Here is a 19,469-nt window from a genome sequence, read left to right on the forward strand (position 1 = left end):
TCAAATGCTGAGCATTAAAATAAAGAATAAATAAAAATAAAATAAATAGCTAAATAAACATCAGTATTACTGTTTAGTATCAGTCAAATGCTGAGCATTAAAATAAAGAATAAATAAAAATAAAATAAATAGCTAAATAAACATCAGTATTACTGTTTAGTATCAGTCAAATGCTGAGCATTAAAATAAAGAATAAATAAAAATAAAATAAATAGCTAAATAAACATCAGTATTACTGTTTAGTATCAGTCAAATGCTGACTATAATAATACTGCCAAGTCAAGATAAACAGCGGTAGCGGTGTTACACCGTATTCTGCTATGCAAGTTCAGGGGAAACTTTCAACGGTGGAAAACCGGACTTTTAAATATTACATTTTGTAAATGCAATGACTGGAATTGTTCGGTTGAAGGGGGTACCACACTGTGAATCCTGAACAAAACAGTTTTGTGAATACATGTTTACTCATTAGCTTCCACTCAGCTGACAACAATGAAAGTAGCTACGTGATTAGCTAGTTAGCTATAAGCTCATTTTCACGGAAAGTAAAAGACGGACGTTGTTTATTTTACTTTCCAGCATTGTGTCTCACCAACTAGGTAATAATATAGCGTGAAATCAACACTCAACAAACACAATCCACCACCGCACCGTTGTCTGCTGAGCTGCAAAAAGATGCTTTGATGTTTACCTTTCAATCTGCTACATTACTGACTGCATTGACAAACAATAGCTGGCTAACAGCAAACACATGTGATAAACGTGAGTGACATGGTTGTCAGGGACAGGGTTAATGTTATATTAGTAATGTTGAAAAGGGGAAATGATGGGGTCATTGTTTATTAACTTTCCAGTATGTATTTCACAAACTAGTTAGCAACTTACCGTGAAGACACACAGCTTAACTCCGCCCTGTCTGCAGAGCCACCATCAGTTCAGAGTCAGCTCTGTAAATAATGGAGTCGGAGCGGACTCTGCTGGACAAACTATGCTATGACACCAATTATAAAGCATTGTTTTCTGGATTATATGTTCTGAAAAAAGTTTTCATATCGGCACATATCGGTAAACATATACGCCGATACCAATATATCAGTGAAAGGCTAATATCAGCTGACCGATATATCGGTCAGGCACTATTTGTGATTTATAGTACTTGAAGAATAAATTATCAACAACACGTAACAGACATGATAAAAATTAATTTGAAATGAAAAATGGAACATTATGGATTGGCTGATATCAGCATGGAAAATTTTAAATGATCATTCCAATCAGTCTATTTTATGCTTTTATTATTGCTCCAAAAATTTGTTATAAATATAAGCACCTGAATATGGATTATTTGTAGAAAATTATACAAAAGGAAAATAATATTTAAATAAAAATAGGAGGCATTTGAAAACAGTACTCCCTTTCTGTAGAACAGTATGAAGTGCTTTCTTTCTGTTTCACAAAACTCTAAATTAGGACCGTCTGCTCTTTGAAGTCTCTGCAGACTGTGTACAGTCTTGTCTAGTCAATAGCAGGGCCAGTTAGCACAGTCGGCTGGTGTGTTGCTGGTATAGCAGGGTTTCAGAAGTGTCTTTGAAATAGGTGATAGGCTACTGTACACATTGGCTAACAAGGCTTGTTTTTGTCTATGCGCATATGTACAGTAGATCAGATCAAACATGAAAATTCATAGAAACAACAGGCAAAATGCAACTGTGCACCGCGGATGAATTGTGAATTTATCGGTCATCTGTCAGCAGAATCATAACCTTCTCCAGACCCCACAGAACCTTTTCCAGATCTCTCATTGTCCATCAATTCATGTTTCCCTGTGGATGCTCGCTGCAGGTAAATAAGGTGGCATTCATGGTCATTGCTAGGCTACCTGGTGTAGTTGGTGCAATAGACAAGATGCACGTTCGTATCATTGCACCAACAAAGGATGAATATGTGCTCGTCAACAAAAAAAAACAAAAAAAACATGCAAGTTGTTTTTGATGATCAACAAGGTCCTCAAGGTTAAACTTTACCATAAGTTTCCATTCGTTAACATTGGTTACTGCATTAGGTTTCATGAACTAACAATGAACAAAATATTCTTTTTTTCAGCATACATAAATCTTTGTTAATATTAGTTAATAAAAATACAATTTTTCATTGACAGTTCATGTTAGATCATAGTGCATTAACTAATGTTAACATATACAACTTTTGATTTTAAAAATGTATTTCTATATGTTGAAATTAACATTACCCAGGAGGTGTACTTGACTATTTAGCTTTTTGTTTAAATACAAATACTGTGTGTGTTTATATATATATATATATATATATATATATATAGAGAGAGAGAGAGAGAGAGAGAGAGAGAGAGAGAGAGAGAGAGAGTTTGAAACAGTGTGGCCATTCTCTGTTGACCTCTCTCATCAACAAGGCATTTCAGTCCACAGAACTGCAGCTCACTGGATGTTTTTGCCACAGTCCAAATCACTGAGATCACATTTTTCCCCATTCTTATGGTTGATGTGAACTTTAACTGAAGCTCCTGACCCATATCTGAATGATTTTATGCACTGCTGCCACATGATTGGCTGATTAGATAATCGCATGGATGGTTGTTGGTGCTAGATGGGCTGGTTTGAGTATTTCTGTAACTGCTGATCTCATGGGATTTTCACACACAACAGTCTCTAGAATTTACTCACAATGGTGCCAAAAAAAAAAAAAAAAAACATCCAGTGAGCGGCATTTCTGCAGACGGAAAGGCCTTGTTAATGAGAGAGGTCAACAGAGAATGGCCAGACTAGTTCGAGTCTACAGTAACTCAGGTGAGAAGGATAGCATCTCAGAATGCTATTCTGAGATGCGGGTTGGTGCTAATTTGGCAGCACAAGGGGGACCTATACAATATTAGACAGGTGGTTTTAATGTTGTGGCTGATCAGTGTGTGATGTGTGTGTGTGTGTGTGTGTATGTGTGTGTATATATATATATACACACTACCATTCAAAAGTTTGGGGTCACTTGCCTGAAATGTTTCTCATGATCTTAAAAACCTTTTGATCTGAAGGCGTATGCTTAAATGTTTGAAATTAGTTTTGTAGACAAAAATATAATTGTGCCAACATATTAATTTATTTAATTACAAAAAAAAAAAAAAAAAAAAAAATCTCTCAAATCATGCTGAGATAACATAGATCATCAGGTTTTGCACAAACTTGTAGTTTGTTGACAAAAGCTGGCCCCCATTAGAACTGCCATTGCCTGCCCTGTTCTTTATTTTCACTCCCTCCCATTTTGATTCACCTATCTTGCACTGAACCTCTACATAGCTATCTCTCTCTCTCTCTCTCTCTCTCTCTCAAATTCAAATTAGCTATACTGGCATGACTGCATGCATTGTAGAATGTATAAATAAATAAATAATAATAATAAAAATATTACGTACTTAAAACAACAAACAGGTAAGTGCACAAATTGTAAAGAGAAGTAACTTCAGAGAACAATGAGTAACAGTAAATTAAACATGTGTGTTTCTAATGCTCTCATATTTACTGCACTCAGTGAGGAAGTGTAGTTCATCCTCTATTACTCCTTGAGTGCAGTGTGAACACAGTCTGTTATCTCTGGATCTCCAGATCTGTCTGTGTCGACCCGTCTCTACCACCAGACTGTGCTCACTCACACGATACTTCATAAGGAGCTTCCTGTGATGTCTTTTGTTTTGGCCAGATATGATACCAATTTATATTCTGTATTAAATTTTGGAAAAAAAGTTAACTCTTTGAGTTGTGTTTTGAATTGATACATTCAGCTGATGTGTGTCCACTAAATGCTGTAATGGGTCATTCTCTGGGTGTTCTGCTCTGTGTATAAATGCACAGTGGTGGTGATTTTCTGGGGAAGAGTCTGACAGGTGGAAACAAATCTTACTGGCTTTCTTTTGAATATCATTCAAAAGAGGGAATCTGCCCAGTTTTGCCCTGCAGCCCAAGTTAGAAGCACTTCTGTGAACTCCCAGGATATTTATTTTTACAGAATTCAAGGTGGAAAATTTCAACTGGACTTTTGTCCCAGGATTCATAATTAAGTTTATATTTGGGGCCCCAGATTTCACTGCCATACATAAGTATGGACTTGATGACACTGTCAAACAATTTCAGCCACAGTTTAATAGGGAGGTTAAATTTAAATAGTGCTTTTCTTATACTATATTATGCCCTAAGAACCTTGTCTGTTAGGTCTTTTATTGCCAAGTCAAATTGTCCAGAAGCTGAGATAGTCAGACCTAAATAACTGTAACAGTAACATGGTTAAGAATTGTTCCCCCTAGTGTAAAAACATACTTTTGCCTTGAAGACAATTTTTATTTTGAAAAATTATCACTTTTGACTTGTCCATGTTGATTGGTAATGCCCAATTACTGCAGTAATTTTCTAGAATTGAAAGGCTTTCATGTAACCCTTCTTCAGTAGGTGAGAGCAGCAGCAGGTCGTCTGCATACAGAAGACATTTAATTTCTCTGTCCTCTAATGTAAGTCCAGGGCTACATGAATTTTGAAGCATTGTGGCCAATTCATTGATATAAATATTAAATAAAGTTGGCGTTAGGCTGCAGCCTTGACGAACTCCATTATTCTGGCTGAAATAATCAGTTCGTCTGTTGTTTATTTGAATACAGCATTTGTTGTAATTGTACATGTCCTTTATTAAATCATAAATCTTTCCTCCTATTCCACTCTGAATTAGTTTAAGAACAATACACCATGCCAAACCAAATCAAAGGCTTTATTTTAAATCAATAAAGCAGTCAAATATTTTCCCTTGTTTTGTTTGGTGGACATGTATAAGTATGTTCAGTGTGTATATATGATTAGTTGTTCTCTGTTTTGGCATGAATCCAATTTGACAGTTGTGTAAAGCCTTGTTTTCTTGGAGATATTGGGTTAATCTCTCATTTATAATGCAAAAGAATAGTTTGCCAATGTTGCTGCCCCTGTAGTTGTTCGGGTTAAACTTGTCACTTTGTTTGAAGATTGGAGTGATTTGATTTTCTTTCCAATTCTCAAGAAAGTGTCCTGATTTTAAGAGCAAATTGAATCATTTGAGAATGGCCTCATTCAGTTTGGGGCAGCCATTTTTCAACATCTCATTGCATATTCTATCTGCAAGATTTTTGTTTTTTATTTTTGAGGGATTTCATTGAGTTCCTTCAGTGATATGGGGTTGTCCAAATGATTTAATTTACCCTTTATTGTGCATTCCAGATTATATTGTGCATAGTTGGGAATTCTGATTTTTTTTGGGGGTGGGATTTTGTTTATTTTGTGTATAAAGGTTTCCAAAATGTTCTGTACAGGTGTTAGGGTTACAGATGGGAATTTGTTCTTCTTTTTTTACTTATTTAAATTGTTCCATTATTCCCAGAATTAATTTTGATTAACTGCTTCTTCTATTTTGTTGAGCTATGTTGTCATATGTTTGGCTCTTTTGCTTTTTAGCAGTGACTTGTACTTTTTAAGCATTTATTGATATATGGCACACATTCGTTTATTTGCTGGGTCTCTGTGTTTTTTTACTTGATAACAATCGTAGTTATTTTCTAAACATTTGTCATCCTTTATCAAACCAGTCAGCTTTCGTGATTTCATTTTTTCTCCTGTTCAGTTTTAATTTATTCAATGATTTGCTGGCAACTGTGAAAAAAAAATTTTAGTCAATTGTTTTGTTGCCAAATTGATGCTTTTCATGTCTTTTCCAAATGTGGATAGGAGAAAAGCATCAATCATGTTCTCAGCATAAATGATGTGGAGTTCAACTTCATACTGGGCTGGACTGTCTTTTCTCCAGAAGAATCTGGTTGGGAGGGGATGTAGTTTAGACTTCTGATTTGAAGATGGTAGAAGACTGGCTGACTTGTTCAGACTAATGACAATGTGACAGTGGTCTGAGAGAGGTAGCTGTGGTATCATTGTGAAGTAACTGATCTTGTTTTGATCTAGATCTGTGATGGCGTAGTCCACTGTGCTACTACTTAAAGATGAGCTATAGGTAAATCGACCCAGAGAATCACCCTTTGTTCTTCCATTCACTATGTAGAGACCTAGGCTTTTACAGAGCTGCAGAACTTTTTTTTTCCATTTCTGTTTATAGTGTTGTCATAGTTCTGATGTGGTTTAGTGGAACACTTATTTTGATTTATATTTGTATTGTTAATAATATACTTATCTCCAACTAAACTAATATAATCCAGTTCTTTCCCAGTTCTTGCATTCAGATCCCCCATTATCAGGACTGAGCCAAGAGACTGAAACTGAATTATCTCAGATTTTATGTGTTAAATATCTCCTCATTATAATAGGGTGACTCATGTGGGGGGGAGGATGTAGATAGCACACAGGTAAGTATCCTCATCTTTCCACTGATGTTACATCCTTGATTGTTTTAGCAAATATTCTCATGCCCTCTTGATGAATGTGGAGATGGTCTTAAAGGTGATCATGAGTGATACGCTGATAATTTGCTATATATGTACATTTGGCATGAGTGCACACACATAAGCTATCTCTGAATTAATGGCATAGGTGACGTTTTGTGGAACGCGAGGCAGCAGTGTAGAGATGATGATTTTGGCACTGGGGTAGATTCCACTAGCTGATTTCACCACATTGATGTGAGCTTTGGCGACATCGACTCTCTTGGTGCTGAGGTCATTTGTTCCAGTGTGCAGTATAATGTGTGATGGTGTTCCCAAAACATTCTCTCTCAGCAGCTTCAAAGCAGAGTGAGAGGTGAGAGCTTCCTTACAGTTCTCCTGGGGAACAGTCGTCTCTGGTCCAGGTGGTTGTCGTTAGAGTCACAGAGGATGATGATGTTGTGTTGTCTCTTCTTTTCTCTGTTGTTGCTGATACAGATGTTGTTGTGGTCTGTGGATATCTCTGTATGTTGCTGATGTCTTTCTTCTTGGGGTTCTGTGAAGTTTAAGAGACCTGAGAAACCTACTGGGTTGCAGGGGATGGGATGGCATGTGTTTGTGTTGACATACTGCTGGTGTTGTGTTGTTTATCTGATGTGTTCAGGAGGAGAGGTGTTGAGTGTTTCTGTGCTGGCACACTGTTGCTGTTGTTCTGTGGTTGTGATGTCTTCAGTGTTTGTAGCTGTTGTCTCATCTGCTCCAGTTGTTTCTCCAGCATATTGCTGTGTTGATCTCTCTTGATCAGCTCCTCTCTCACCTTCCTCAGCTCCTCTCGCGTCTCCTTGTTGTTCTCTTCCAGCTGTCTGACAGAAGAGCAGAGCTGTTGAAGTTGCTGTGTGCTGAGGTGGCTGGTCTGGTTTTGGAGCTGGCAGAGGTTGTTGGTAGTTTCCTCTTTAAACAGGAAGTTGTCCTGCTCCAGCTCAGCGATGTTGTCTCTCAAGGCCTTGATCTTTGGAGATGCAGGAGAGACAGGGTGTCTGTGTGCTACAGGGGTGCTTGAGCTGAGCACTCCATTTGTGACTATTGTGATGCAGGACTTTACTGCTCTTCACCTCAGGGTCTTTCTTTAACTTCTGAACCTCCATTTCAAAGTTGATTAGTTAATGAAATTCTTCTGGAACCATTGTGATACAAGTTTACAGTCAACTATGTATCTTTTTCACCTTCCAGAATGATTAGTCTACCTTTACTGATGCCACCATTTCTGCTGCAGTTTATGGCAGTTATGAGAGTGCTGTGCCAGGCTGATGGCTGATCAGTGAAGAAGAGCAGGTTACACCAGACTCTGTTGGGTTCTGGTTCATTGTAGTCAGACAGCAGCATCCCTGTGTTCTTTTTCAGGATCATCTCTTTCATCTTATCTTTGTTTTATTTAACTTCTGCTGGATATATTATCTTCAGCTCCTCTTCTTTTTTGAAAAATGCTACTGCCTTAGGCAGGCCCAAGCTGTGATCAACAGTTTTAACTGCCATGGAATCTAGCTTGGCTAGCAGTTAGCTTGATGTTTAGGTTATATGTAATTTGTTATGTGATCTTTAAGTTTCTTAGAGGTCTTACCTTAAAAATCTTCTGCCTCTTTTGTTCTTAGTTTAGTTTCCAATCATTTAAGTAGTGTTTAAGTCATAAAAATATACATTATCTGGCAAAAATTTAAGTTACTGCCAACTGCCATCGGAACTGTCATCTCTCTTTCTCTGAGTGCGTAGTTGGTGAGCGTGTTAATAGTGTTAGGTTGTAGGCAGGGTGCCGTTCTGGTCCAGCTTGGCTGCACATGTGTTTGATGGATCACTCTGCTGTCAGATACATTTTAGAAATGGATTTGAACCAGGGAGACAAAGAGAGAACGAGCAAGCAAAACATGGAAGGATAGGGAAGACTGGTCAGGGGTGGAGTAAAGCTGGTATGGAACCACACCAAGCGATATAAAAGGGAGGACATATAGAGACACAGGGAGTGAGAGATATACAATACAATACAATACAATACAATACAATATACTTTTATTAATTCCCACAGGAGAAATTCAATCTGACACAGTAGCACATAATAGTAGTGCTAGCACATAAAGACAAAACCGCCATGGGAAGATGGCAGGAACAAAGTGAGAAACAACGATAGGCTAAAACGGTATAGCTAGAGAATGTGTGGGTGACTGAAAGGTACAAATAAAGAGTAAGCAACAACAATCCAATCTCTCTCTCTCTCTCTCTCTCCATGACCCTCGATATATATATATATATATATATAGCAGCTGAGGACTTGAGACTACAGAAAAATAATGGTCTCTTTCACCCATGTATTGAAACTAGTGGAAACTGACTATTAACTACACTCCTCTGCACAGAGTAAAACCCACATTCATCGATTGGCACACCACAAATATGTAGAAAATCCACACATACACACTCTTCACCACAATAGGAGCTGTAAAGGTTATGAATGCTTGTGTGTGATGCTAAAGAGAAAAAAAAATGCTCAGAGAGGTTTAAATATCTGTGATGGTGATATAGAGGTAATAATACTGAAGTTCTTGGTGTCCTGTAAAGGGTTCTTGAGTTGGCTTTATGGTTCTGAGGAGACTAAAAAAAGTTTTTTCAGATCAACATATTTGTTTCTGGGTTCTTTAAAGGGGTCATGTCATGAGGAATCAAATGTCCCTTGATATTTTGACAAATAAGATGTGATTGTACTATAAAAACATACTATACGTTTCAGAACTCAAAACTTACTCTTCAGTCCGTAAAAAGCCTTTGTTGTTTCTACTCTGCAAAATGACTCATTTTGAAATTGGCTACATTGTGAATAGCCCCACCTCCACAACATACATATTTGTCACGGTGAACTGATAGAGTGGCCTATGTACTTCAACCCTGAAGGTGTTACTGTTGTTACTGTAGTTTGCTTTTAACCAGATTAGGATGTCAAGTAAGGTCCCCAGAGGTTGTTGTGTTCCTGGTTGTGAAAAAAACTGAAGGATCCCAATGTTAGGAATGAGTGGCTTATTTAAACAAAATTTCTGAATGCATCAATGTGGGATTATATGTTTTATTCAGCATATTTGCTAGGATTAAGGATTCTTTTGAGAGCTATTATGATTCAGACTGTGCAAAGACACTTATATTAAAAGATGGAGTAGTGTCAACTATATTGGACACAACAATAAAGCTGGTGAGTAACAAATTTGATACTACTGTTTCTATCTGTGTTTGTTTGATATGTAAGGGATTTTATAGTCAGCTGTTTTTAATTGAAAATCAAACCATGATCAGGACTCCAACGTGGAGTTTTAGCAAGGAAGTCCTGTATTTTGGCCAAAATTAACGCAGTGGAACACCCATTATCGCCTGTTTAGCAATGAAACAGTCGAGGGCAATCCCGTATTTCCCATTGCACGTGGTGCATATCGAAAGGGCCACACTACAAAGGCAAACACCAGGGTTGACTGTCCATTACAGCTGGATAAATATTTATTAACCCTTCACATTCTCAGCATGTGTTAATATTAACTATTTTCACTGTTCTCAGCTTAAGATAGCATTATTGTATCACTATATCTTGTATACCTAATAATATACAGTGCTGTGGAAAAGTATTTGCCCTAAATTACTTAATCCCCAAATCTATGAAGCTGCATTCGAAATGGGGTTCAGCTGGAATAGACACACCCAGGCCTGATTACTGTCAGCCCTGTTCAATCAAATCAACACCTAAATAGAATTTTTTCAGCAGCATAATGTTGGCTAAAGGTCTCACCCAGTGGCACACTATGCTAAGGTCGAAAGAAATTCCAGAAATTAAGGGGAAAAAGATGATTGAAATACATCAGTCTGGGAAGGGTTACAAAGCTATTTCAAAGGCTCTGGGACGCCAAAGAACCACAGTGAGTGCCATTATCTCCAAATGGAGAAAACTTGGCACAGTAGTGAACCTTCCCAGAAGTGGCTGACCTTCCAAAATTCCTCCAAGAGCACAGCGATGACTCATCCAGGAAGTCACAAAAAAGCCAAGGACCACATCCAAGGCCTCTCTCGCATCAATAAAGGTTAATGTTCATGACTCCACTATCAGAAAGACACTGGCCAAAAATGGTATCCATGGAAGAATGGCTAGGCAAAAACCACTGCTAACCCAGAAGAACATTAAGTCTTATCTAAATTTAGCCAAAACACACATTGATGTTCCTCAAAGCTTTTGGGAGAATGTTCTGTGGACTGATGAGTCGAAAGTGGAACTGTTTGGAAGACAGGCATCCCGTAACATCTGGTGTAAATCAAACACAGAATTCCACAAAAAGAACATCTACCTATGGTCAAGCATGGTGGTGGTAGTGTGATGGTCTGGGGATGCTTTGCTGCTTCAGGGCCAGGGTGACTTAATTGAGGGAAACATGAATTCTGCTCTCTACCAGAAAATCCTAAAGGAGACTGTCTGGTTATCAGTCCATGAGTTGAAGATCAAGCGCAACTGGATTTTGCAGCAAGACAATGATCCAAAGCATAGGAGTTAGTCCACCTTTGAATGGCTTAAAAGAAGCAAAATTAAAGTTTTGGCGTGGCCTAGACAAAATCCTGTCTTGAACCCGATTGAGATGCTGTGGCAGGACCTTAAACGGGCAGTTCATGCTCAAAATCCCTCCAATGTGGCTGAACTAAAGCAGTTCTGCAAATAAGTTGTTGGTGGCACAACCAGCTATTGAGTTTAAAACTGTATTTTATGTTTACTCAGGTTGCCTTTGTTTTATGTTATATCTCGTTTGAAGAACTAAAATAATTTAATATGAAAAATACACAAAACGTCCTGGTTACTTTTGTAACCTCCGTTCCCTGATGGAGGGAAAGAGACATTGTGTCGATGTAGTGACACTAGGGGTCACTCTTGGGAGCCCCAAACACCTCTGCTTTTTTGAAAAAAGGCCAATGAGAATTGGCGAGTGGAATTTACATGCCACTCCCCCGGTATGCAACCACTCATTCAGGTTTTGTTCAGCATTGTGGCAAGAGGGACACAACGTCTCGTTCCCTCCATCAGGGAACGGAGTTTACAAAAATAACCAGGATGTTCCCTATCTGTCACTCACTCGATGTTGTGTCGATGTAGTGACACTAGGGGTCCCTATACAAAACGCCACAACTAGCTGAACTGTGTTGCGTAAACTGGCGGTGTGTGACGGGCAGACTGCTGTGTGCCTTGTAGCCAGCGCACCAGGCCGTCACGTAATCTCCCCCAACGCTCTTATGAGCGTCGAACGGTCCATCAAGAACAAGTCGCTGCCCAACTATAGGGACAGGCTAGCCCAGCCGAAGCCACTTTTCCCGCTCTTTTCTCCCCAAAAAGAGTGGAATTTGTTAACGGACTGGGATCCGAGAGTGTCCACGTCGGGGGGTTGGGGGGGTCACTCCCAAGGGGAAGACACCACGGAGACCACACCCTGCCCGAAGAAAGTGGGGGAGGGGGGTACTTCAAGTGGAAATACATCACATGGTCTTACCGAGTCTTGTCGGAAGCATGTCATGTGGAGAGTCGCATGGTAGGTCCTACCCAAGGGGGGAGGAGTTTCTACAAGCATGGCAACCAGAGCAGAGGGCCCTCTGCTCAAGGAAGACGTAGTTTACCAAGAGGGAAACAATTTTATGGAAGATATAACACATGGGGTTACCTATGGGGAACCACCGCATGTGGAGCACCTACTTCAGTACAGGGCCTTACCAGCACACTTACTAAGCTGGCAGCGAGTTTCTCTGCAAACTCGACTGCCACAGGGCTAAGGAGAAAGTCATCCAGGGATCATAGGCTGTGAACACTACTGGGAGTCAAGTGCGCATGTCTTCCCCTCAAGGGAGGGGAAAGGTGCTATGCTCAAGCGGAACATCCAGCCAGTTGTCCTGGAACTTACCTGCTTGTGCCTGCCACTACATGGGACTCAACCGACTCAACCCAGAGATTGTAGAACCTCGCAAAGGTCTTGGGTGTTGCCCAACCCGCTGCTCTGCAGATGTCTGCCAAAGAGGTGCCACTGGCCAGGGCCTAGGAGGCCGCCACACTCCTGGTAGAGTGGGCTCATAACCCTGCAGTGGGTGGCATGTCCTGAGATTGATATGCCATAGTGATGCCGTCAATGACCCAGTGGGCGATCCTCTGTTTGGAGACAGCGCTTCCTTTCCGCTGTCCACCAAAGCAGACAAAAAGCTGCTCAGAGCTTCTAAAGCTCTGAGTACGATCCAAATAGATGCGTAAAGCTCGCACCAGACACAGGAACGCGAAGGCTGGGTCTGCCTCCTCCTGGGGCAGCGCTTGCAGGTTCACCACCTGATCCCTAAAAGGGGTCATGAGAATCTTGGTCACATAGCCCGGTCAGGGTCTCAGTATCACGTGAGAGTAACCCAGACCGAATTCCAGGCACAATTCGCTGACAGAGAACGCTTGCAGGTCACCTACTCTCTTGATGGAAGTGAGCGCAGTCAGGAGGGCAGTCTTGAAAGAGAGTGCCTTAAGCTCAGCTGACTCCAAGGGCTCAAAGGGAGATCCCCGTAGATCGTGAAGGACTATAGAGAGGTCCCCTGGGGGAACGAGGCCCGGTCTAGAGGGGTAAAACCTCCCAGCGCCTCTCAGGAACCTGATGATCAAGTCGTGCTTCCCCAAGTACCATATACTGCATCGCGATGAGCCGAAATAGTGGCTACATACACCTTCAAGGTGGAGGGGGACAGCCGCCCCTCCAACATCTCCTGCAGGAAGGAAAGCACCGATCCGACTGCACATCTCTGGGGGTCTTCGCATTGGGAAGAACACCACTTAGCGAACAGACGCCACTTCAAGGCATACAGGCGCCTCGTAGAGGAAGCCCTAGCCTGAGTGATCGTGTCTACCATCGTGGGCGGTAGGCCACTTAAGTACTCCACGTCCCGTCCAAGGGCCAGATGTGGAGATTCCAGAGGTCTGGTCGCGGGTGCCAGATGGTGCCCCGTCCCTGAGAAAGAAGGTCCTTCCTCAGGGGAATTTGCCAGGGGGGGGGGTGCTGTCACGAGGAGTGTGACATCCAAGAACCATGTCTGTGTGGGCCTGTAGGGTGCTACTAGGATGACTTGCTCCCTGTCCTCCCTGACCTTGCACAGGGTCTGTGCAAGTAGGCTCACTGGGGGAAACGCATACTTGCATAGTCCAGGGGGCCAGCTGTGTGCCAATGCGTCTACACTGAGAGGTGCCTCGGTCAGGGCGTACCAAAGCAGGCAGTGGGAGGATTCCCAGGAAGCAAACAGGTCTAACTGTGCTCGACCAAATCGACTCCAAATCAGCTGGACCACCTGAGGGTGGAGTCTCCACTCTCCCCTGAGGGTAACCTGATGGTGTTGAGGTCGCCCGGGATGTGAGTGGCTTGTAGCGAATTGAGTCGCTGCTGACTCCAGAGGAGGAGATGGTGGGCGAGTTGTGACATGCAATGGGAGCGTAGACCGCCTTGGCGGTTGATGTAAGCTACCGTCGCTTTGTTGTCCATCCGGACCAACACGTGCTTGCCCAGAATCAACGGCAGAAACCTCCGCAAGGCGAGCAGTACTGCCAATAATTCTAGGCAGTTAATGTGCCAACACAGCTGCAGGCCAGTCCAAGAGCCGGCGGCTGTGTGCCCATTGCAAACGGTGCCCCAGCCCGTCTTGGAGGCATCCGTTGTAACCACGACGTGCCTGGACACCTGCTCTAGGGGAACCCCTGCCTGTAGAAATGCCAGGTTGGTCCAAGGGCTGAAGAGGCGGTGACAGACCGGCGTAATGATCACGCGATGTGTCCCGCAGTGTCATGCCCATCTCGGGACTCGATTCCAAACCCAGTGCTGAAGCGGTCTTATATGCATCAACCCCCTGCTGGTGTGGCCCCTGCTGAGGATGCCATATGCCCCAGGAGCCTCTGAAAGTGTTTCAGTGGAACCACTGTTCTCCGTCTGAACGCCTTCAGACAGTTCAGCACCGACAGTGCACGCTCGTTCGTGAGGCACACTGTCATCAAGACTGAGTCCAACTCCAGACCGAGAAAAGAGATGCTCTGAACCGGGGAGAGCTTGCTCTTTTCCCAGTTGACTCGAAGCCCCAGTCGGCTGAGGTGCCAGAGGACGAGGTCCCTGTGTGCGCATAGCAACTCTAGAGAGTGAGCTAAGATCAGCCAGTCGTCAAGATAGTTGAGAATGCGGATGCCCACTTCCCTTAGCGAGGTAAGGGCTGCCTCCGCGACCTTCATGGAGATGTGAGGGACAAGATCAGGCCGAGTGGGAGGACCTTGTATTGGTACGCCTGGCCCTTGAAGGCAAACCGCAGGAAAGGTCTGTGTCGAGGTAGGACCGAGACGTGGAAGTATGCGTCCTTCAGGTCTACTGCCGCGAACCAATCTAGACGTCGGACACACGCTAGAATGCATCAGCATCTTGAGCATCTTGAACGGGAGTCTGTGCGAAGCCGGTTCAGTACTCACAGGTCCAGGATTGGTTGCAACCCACTGCCTTTCTTCGGTACGATGAAGTAAGGGCTTTAGAACCCTTTCTTCATCTCGGCTGGAGGGACAGGTTATCGCGCCCTTGCGCAGAAGAGTAGCAATCTCTGCACGCAAGGTAGCGGCATTCTCACCCTTCACCGAGGTGAAGCTGATGCCGCTGAACCTGGGCGGGCGCCTGGCGAACTGAATCGCGTAGCCGAGTCGGATGATCCAGGTCAGCCAACACGATGGGTTGGAAAGCACGAGCCATGCGCCCAAATTCTGGGCGAGAGGGACCAAGGGAATGATCAAGTCGGATGTACCGGTGGGTGGGGCCTCGCGGCGGGGCGGATCTCGAGGTGCCATGTCGAGGGGACTCGAGCCCTGTGGCCGTGCTGAGTCCAGGGACATCGAAGCACTTACCTGGCTCCTGCCGCCCACCATAAGATTGGCCGAGGAGGGGGGAGGAGGAATCTCGTCCCCGTAGTCCACAGGAACCAATCCCGTGTGGGTGTGTTTGTGCCACAGCTGGGCGCACAGGGGCGGGGGGTCCGCCACTGGAGCGCCATATCTGCCAAAATGGGACGTGGACGTGACGACGGCCGCGCGCACCGGATATGTGACCCAGGAGACTAGGCAACCATTCTTTTGTCAGGCTTTTTGGTGCCGCAGACTCTTGGGCATTCAGCGACAAAAGATTCTCCTCTCGGCCCTCCACCAGCGGATGGAGTGGTCTGTCGACCAGCCCCAGAGAAGTAGATCTCCTCGCCCCTGGGTCGCCCATCTTGGGGGTGCTTCGAAGCCTTCCTCGGGTTCTTAGCGGCCGGCCGTGTGACGGGTGGCGTCTGCTTCCTGCGGAGGGCTCCACACCGGAGCCGGGCCATGGGGGTGGGCTGTGGTGGAGCCGGTGTTGTTACCGCAGGAGGACGCCCTTGGTGACGAGCAGACAGGGTGCGGGGTCTTAAGCCGCGCCGGGCAGGATATGCTGTAAAACGTCCGTCTGCTTCTTCACCGCCGAGAAATGCTGGGCAAAGTCCTCGATGGCATTGCCAAACAGGCCAAACTGGGAAATGGGTGTCAAGGAACCGTGCCTTGTCCGCTTCTCCCATCTCGACCAAGTTGAGCCATAGGTGGCGCTCCTGGACCACCAGGATGGATATCGCCTGCCCGAGAGACCACGCTGTGACCATCGTTGCCCGGAGAGCGAGGTTGGTCGCCGAGCGCAGTTCCTGCATCAATCCCAGGTCAGAACTACCCTCGTGCAGTTCTTTTAGTGCCTTGGCTTGGTGTACTTGCAGGAGAGCCATGGCATGCAGGGCGGAGGCGGCTTGTCCAGCAGCACCATAGGCTCTTGCCGTCAGGGACGACGTAAACCTACAGGCCCTGGACGGGAGTCTCGGGTGCCCACGCCAGGTGGTGGCACTCTGCGGACACAAAAGAGGGTAGCGAGAGCGGGGGAGCTGAAAGACCGGGGCCGGGCAGTAAAAGGTGCCTCCCACAATCTTTTCAGCTCCTCATGCACTTCCGGGAAGAAAGGAACGGGGGCCGGAAGTGGCCGTGGTTGGCGCCCCGTGCCCAGGAACCGATTGTCGAGCCGCGAGTGTTCAGGGGAGAGTGGAGGGTTCCACTCTAGCCCGACGCTCGTGGCTGCCTGGGAAAGCACGTCCGTCATTTCCACGTCAGTGTGAGGCTGGGCGACCATTCCACAAACGATGTCTCCGCATGGGCAGTGCCCAGACACGTAAGACAGCGATTGTGGCCATCAGAAGCGGAGAGATAACGACCGCAACCAGGAACAACACAAATGGAAAGGCATCTTTAAAAAGACGCGTCTTTAAAAAGACGTTCCGTGTGTGCCGCTCTTTCAGAAAGAAAATATACTCTTTTAGAATATACTCTTTTAAATGTTCTGCCAAAGCGCCCAGGGGCGTTCTCTGCAAACAGACTGCAGAAGACTGGTAAAGAGATTGCTAATGAAGTTTTGAGACTTTTCGGTTACTAAGAGTTTGGAGAGTTGTCTGAAAGGATATACTTAAGGTATCTAGTTGAGCTGAGATTGTAGAGATTGAAAATTAAAAAATGAAAAGAAGATGTGACTGAGAGATGGAGCTCATCCCACATCTTTCTTTGCCTAGTACTACTTCTCACTTACGTTTTATTGCAATGTTGCTCTTTCTCTCCTTCTGTTACTGTTCTATACAGTATCTTCATCTTGGCTTTTCCTTCCCCCAATTTGCTTTTATTTCAAATCGTTTTTTGAAACACAGCCACAGACACAACACAACACAGACCAAAAAACACGGTTCCACTGTTCTACTTTCCATCTAAGATGATACCGAGCCAAGAGAAGTCGGCAGCGCTTCTGGACAGTGTTGATGTAGGGCTTCTGCTTTGCATAGTAAAGTCTTAACTTGCATCTGTGGATGCATGGTGTTGATGAACAAAGGTTTACTAAAGTAATACCAAGCCCATGTTAATGATATCCATTAAATATGAATGATTTTTTAAGACAGTGATGTCTGAGGGATCTGAGATCATGCGCATTCAGAAGTTGTTTCGTCTTGCCCTTTATGCACCGAGATTTGATTCCTTGAATCTTTTTATTGCATTGTGCAATGTAGAGGGTGAAATGCCCAAAATCCTTCCAATTTGTTTTTGGGGAACATTGTTCTCAAAGTGCTGGATTATTTGTAGAAGCATCTGTTGGCAAATTGACAAGTCTCGAATTATCCTTGCTCTCGAATGTCTAGGTTGTTTCTGGAGGCTCCTTATATACTATGACACGATTGCCTCACCTATTTAACATCTCCTGTTTCACATTGCCTTGTTATTTTAACAAGTTGTCAAATTGTTATTAGTCTTAAATTGCCCCTGTCTCAACTTTTTTGGAGTGTGTTGCAATCATCTGATTTGAAATTACTATACATACAAAAAAAAAAAAAAAAAAAAAAAAACATCATATAATGTGTAGTTATAATGTTTTCAATTTAGCAAAGGGTGAATATAATTTACACACACACACACACACACCCACGCACACACACACACATATATATATATAGAATATTCAAATTATTATTATAATTTTTTTGCACATGACCACAAAGAAAAGAGAACACTGCGTGAGAGTATGAAAACATGAGAAAATCATGAAATCTGAAATAAATTTCTCTCTTTTTCTTCTTTCTGTGAAGATGACTCAGGAGCAATACATCCTGGCATCTCAGCCCAACCCCCTCCAGCAACCGGGCTGTGCTACGGCGTACCCGGTGGGGATTTACGGTTGGCGAAAGCGCTGCCTCTATTTCTTCATTCTCCTCCTCCTTGTCACCATGATCGTCAACCTAGCCTTGACCATCTGGATCCTAAAGGTCATGAACTTCACCGTGGTGAGTACCTTGCTATGTTTTCATGTCCTCCTCTTTACATCATCTTCACAGATCCTTTCCTCTTCCAGGTGTGGTACTTTGCTGTCACTCTCAGCTTTTTAAGGCTGAGTTTGTATCTTATTTGTGGTGCTACTATCACTATTGCACATATTAAGGGATAGGGATTTGAACAAAACCTAACCTTGAGTATTAAAATTCAGCACGTAACTTGTCCCATACCATTTGTGCTACACACATGAATATTCCCTTAGTTTGTCTGGCTTGTTGAGGAGAGGTGTGCTATTACTTTTCTAAGCTATTAGACTTATGATTTTTGCCTGATGACTTATTTTGAAGGAGGGACCTGGGATATATATAGGGACCAAAACATCTTATGACTTGGACCAGGAAGCAACCACCTGGCAATATTACTCCTAGAAACCAACTAGTAATGCCCTAGTAACCACCCACAACACCATAGTAGCCACAGAGCCACACTGTAAAAACTACCTACCACGCCATAGAATCATGGAGACAAATTTTACAGGTTTTTTTGTAGTTCCATCTGTGATAACTTTGCTCATTTTGGCATCTTCTGTCATCTTTCTAAATTATTTTTTTGTCTGTCTGTGTGACTGGCTACAGCACTTTATTTACCCAGCTGACTTGTCCTTGTTTAACAGCATCTGACACACATGCTGGTTATACAGAAGTACAAAGCATGGGCTGCCTGGATCAGCAGAGTTGTCAACCTTTCATCCTACTCAAAAATTAACATTTTTTGGTTTGTCTGCCGAGACAGCGAGAAGAAATTAGAGGATTTTTTGCCAAAGTGTGTGCCTGTGTGTGTGATAAATTAATAGTGGTAAGCAAGAATTGTTAACTTAAATACCTCTTTGTAGAGTTAGTGTGGGTTTGAGTGTGTTATTGAAACACACATTACAGGCTCATAAAACCTCTATGTGTGTGGTTTAGGTTTTGTTTACATTGTGGGTACTAAAATTTCCCAACAAGAATAGAAAAAGCTGAAATTTTTGACATTGTGAGAACCAGCCAACTGTCCCCATAAGCTGAGTACCAAAAAAAATAATAATATTATAAAACAAAAAATATATATAATAATAATAATTTTAACTCATCCCTCTGTTTCTTAAAAAAAAAAAAAATTAAAATT

The 19,469-nt window shown here is 43.2% G+C and overlaps 1 protein-coding gene across 1 annotated transcript in view; it reads left to right on the forward strand.

Annotated features, from left to right (window-relative positions):
* LOC127444132 (zeta-sarcoglycan-like) overlaps positions 1-19,469 on the forward strand; it is a 473,893-nt gene that overhangs the window by 231,237 nt on the left and 223,187 nt on the right. Inside the window, exon 2 of the mRNA XM_051703346.1 lies at positions 18,122-18,316. Within this exon, the coding sequence (XP_051559306.1) occupies positions 18,122-18,316 (195 nt within the window). The remainder of the gene's footprint in view (positions 1-18,121; positions 18,317-19,469) is intronic.

Source organism: Myxocyprinus asiaticus, chromosome 7 (genome assembly GCF_019703515.2).
Source record: "Myxocyprinus asiaticus isolate MX2 ecotype Aquarium Trade chromosome 7, UBuf_Myxa_2, whole genome shotgun sequence".
NCBI lineage: Eukaryota > Metazoa > Chordata > Actinopteri > Cypriniformes > Catostomidae > Myxocyprinus > Myxocyprinus asiaticus.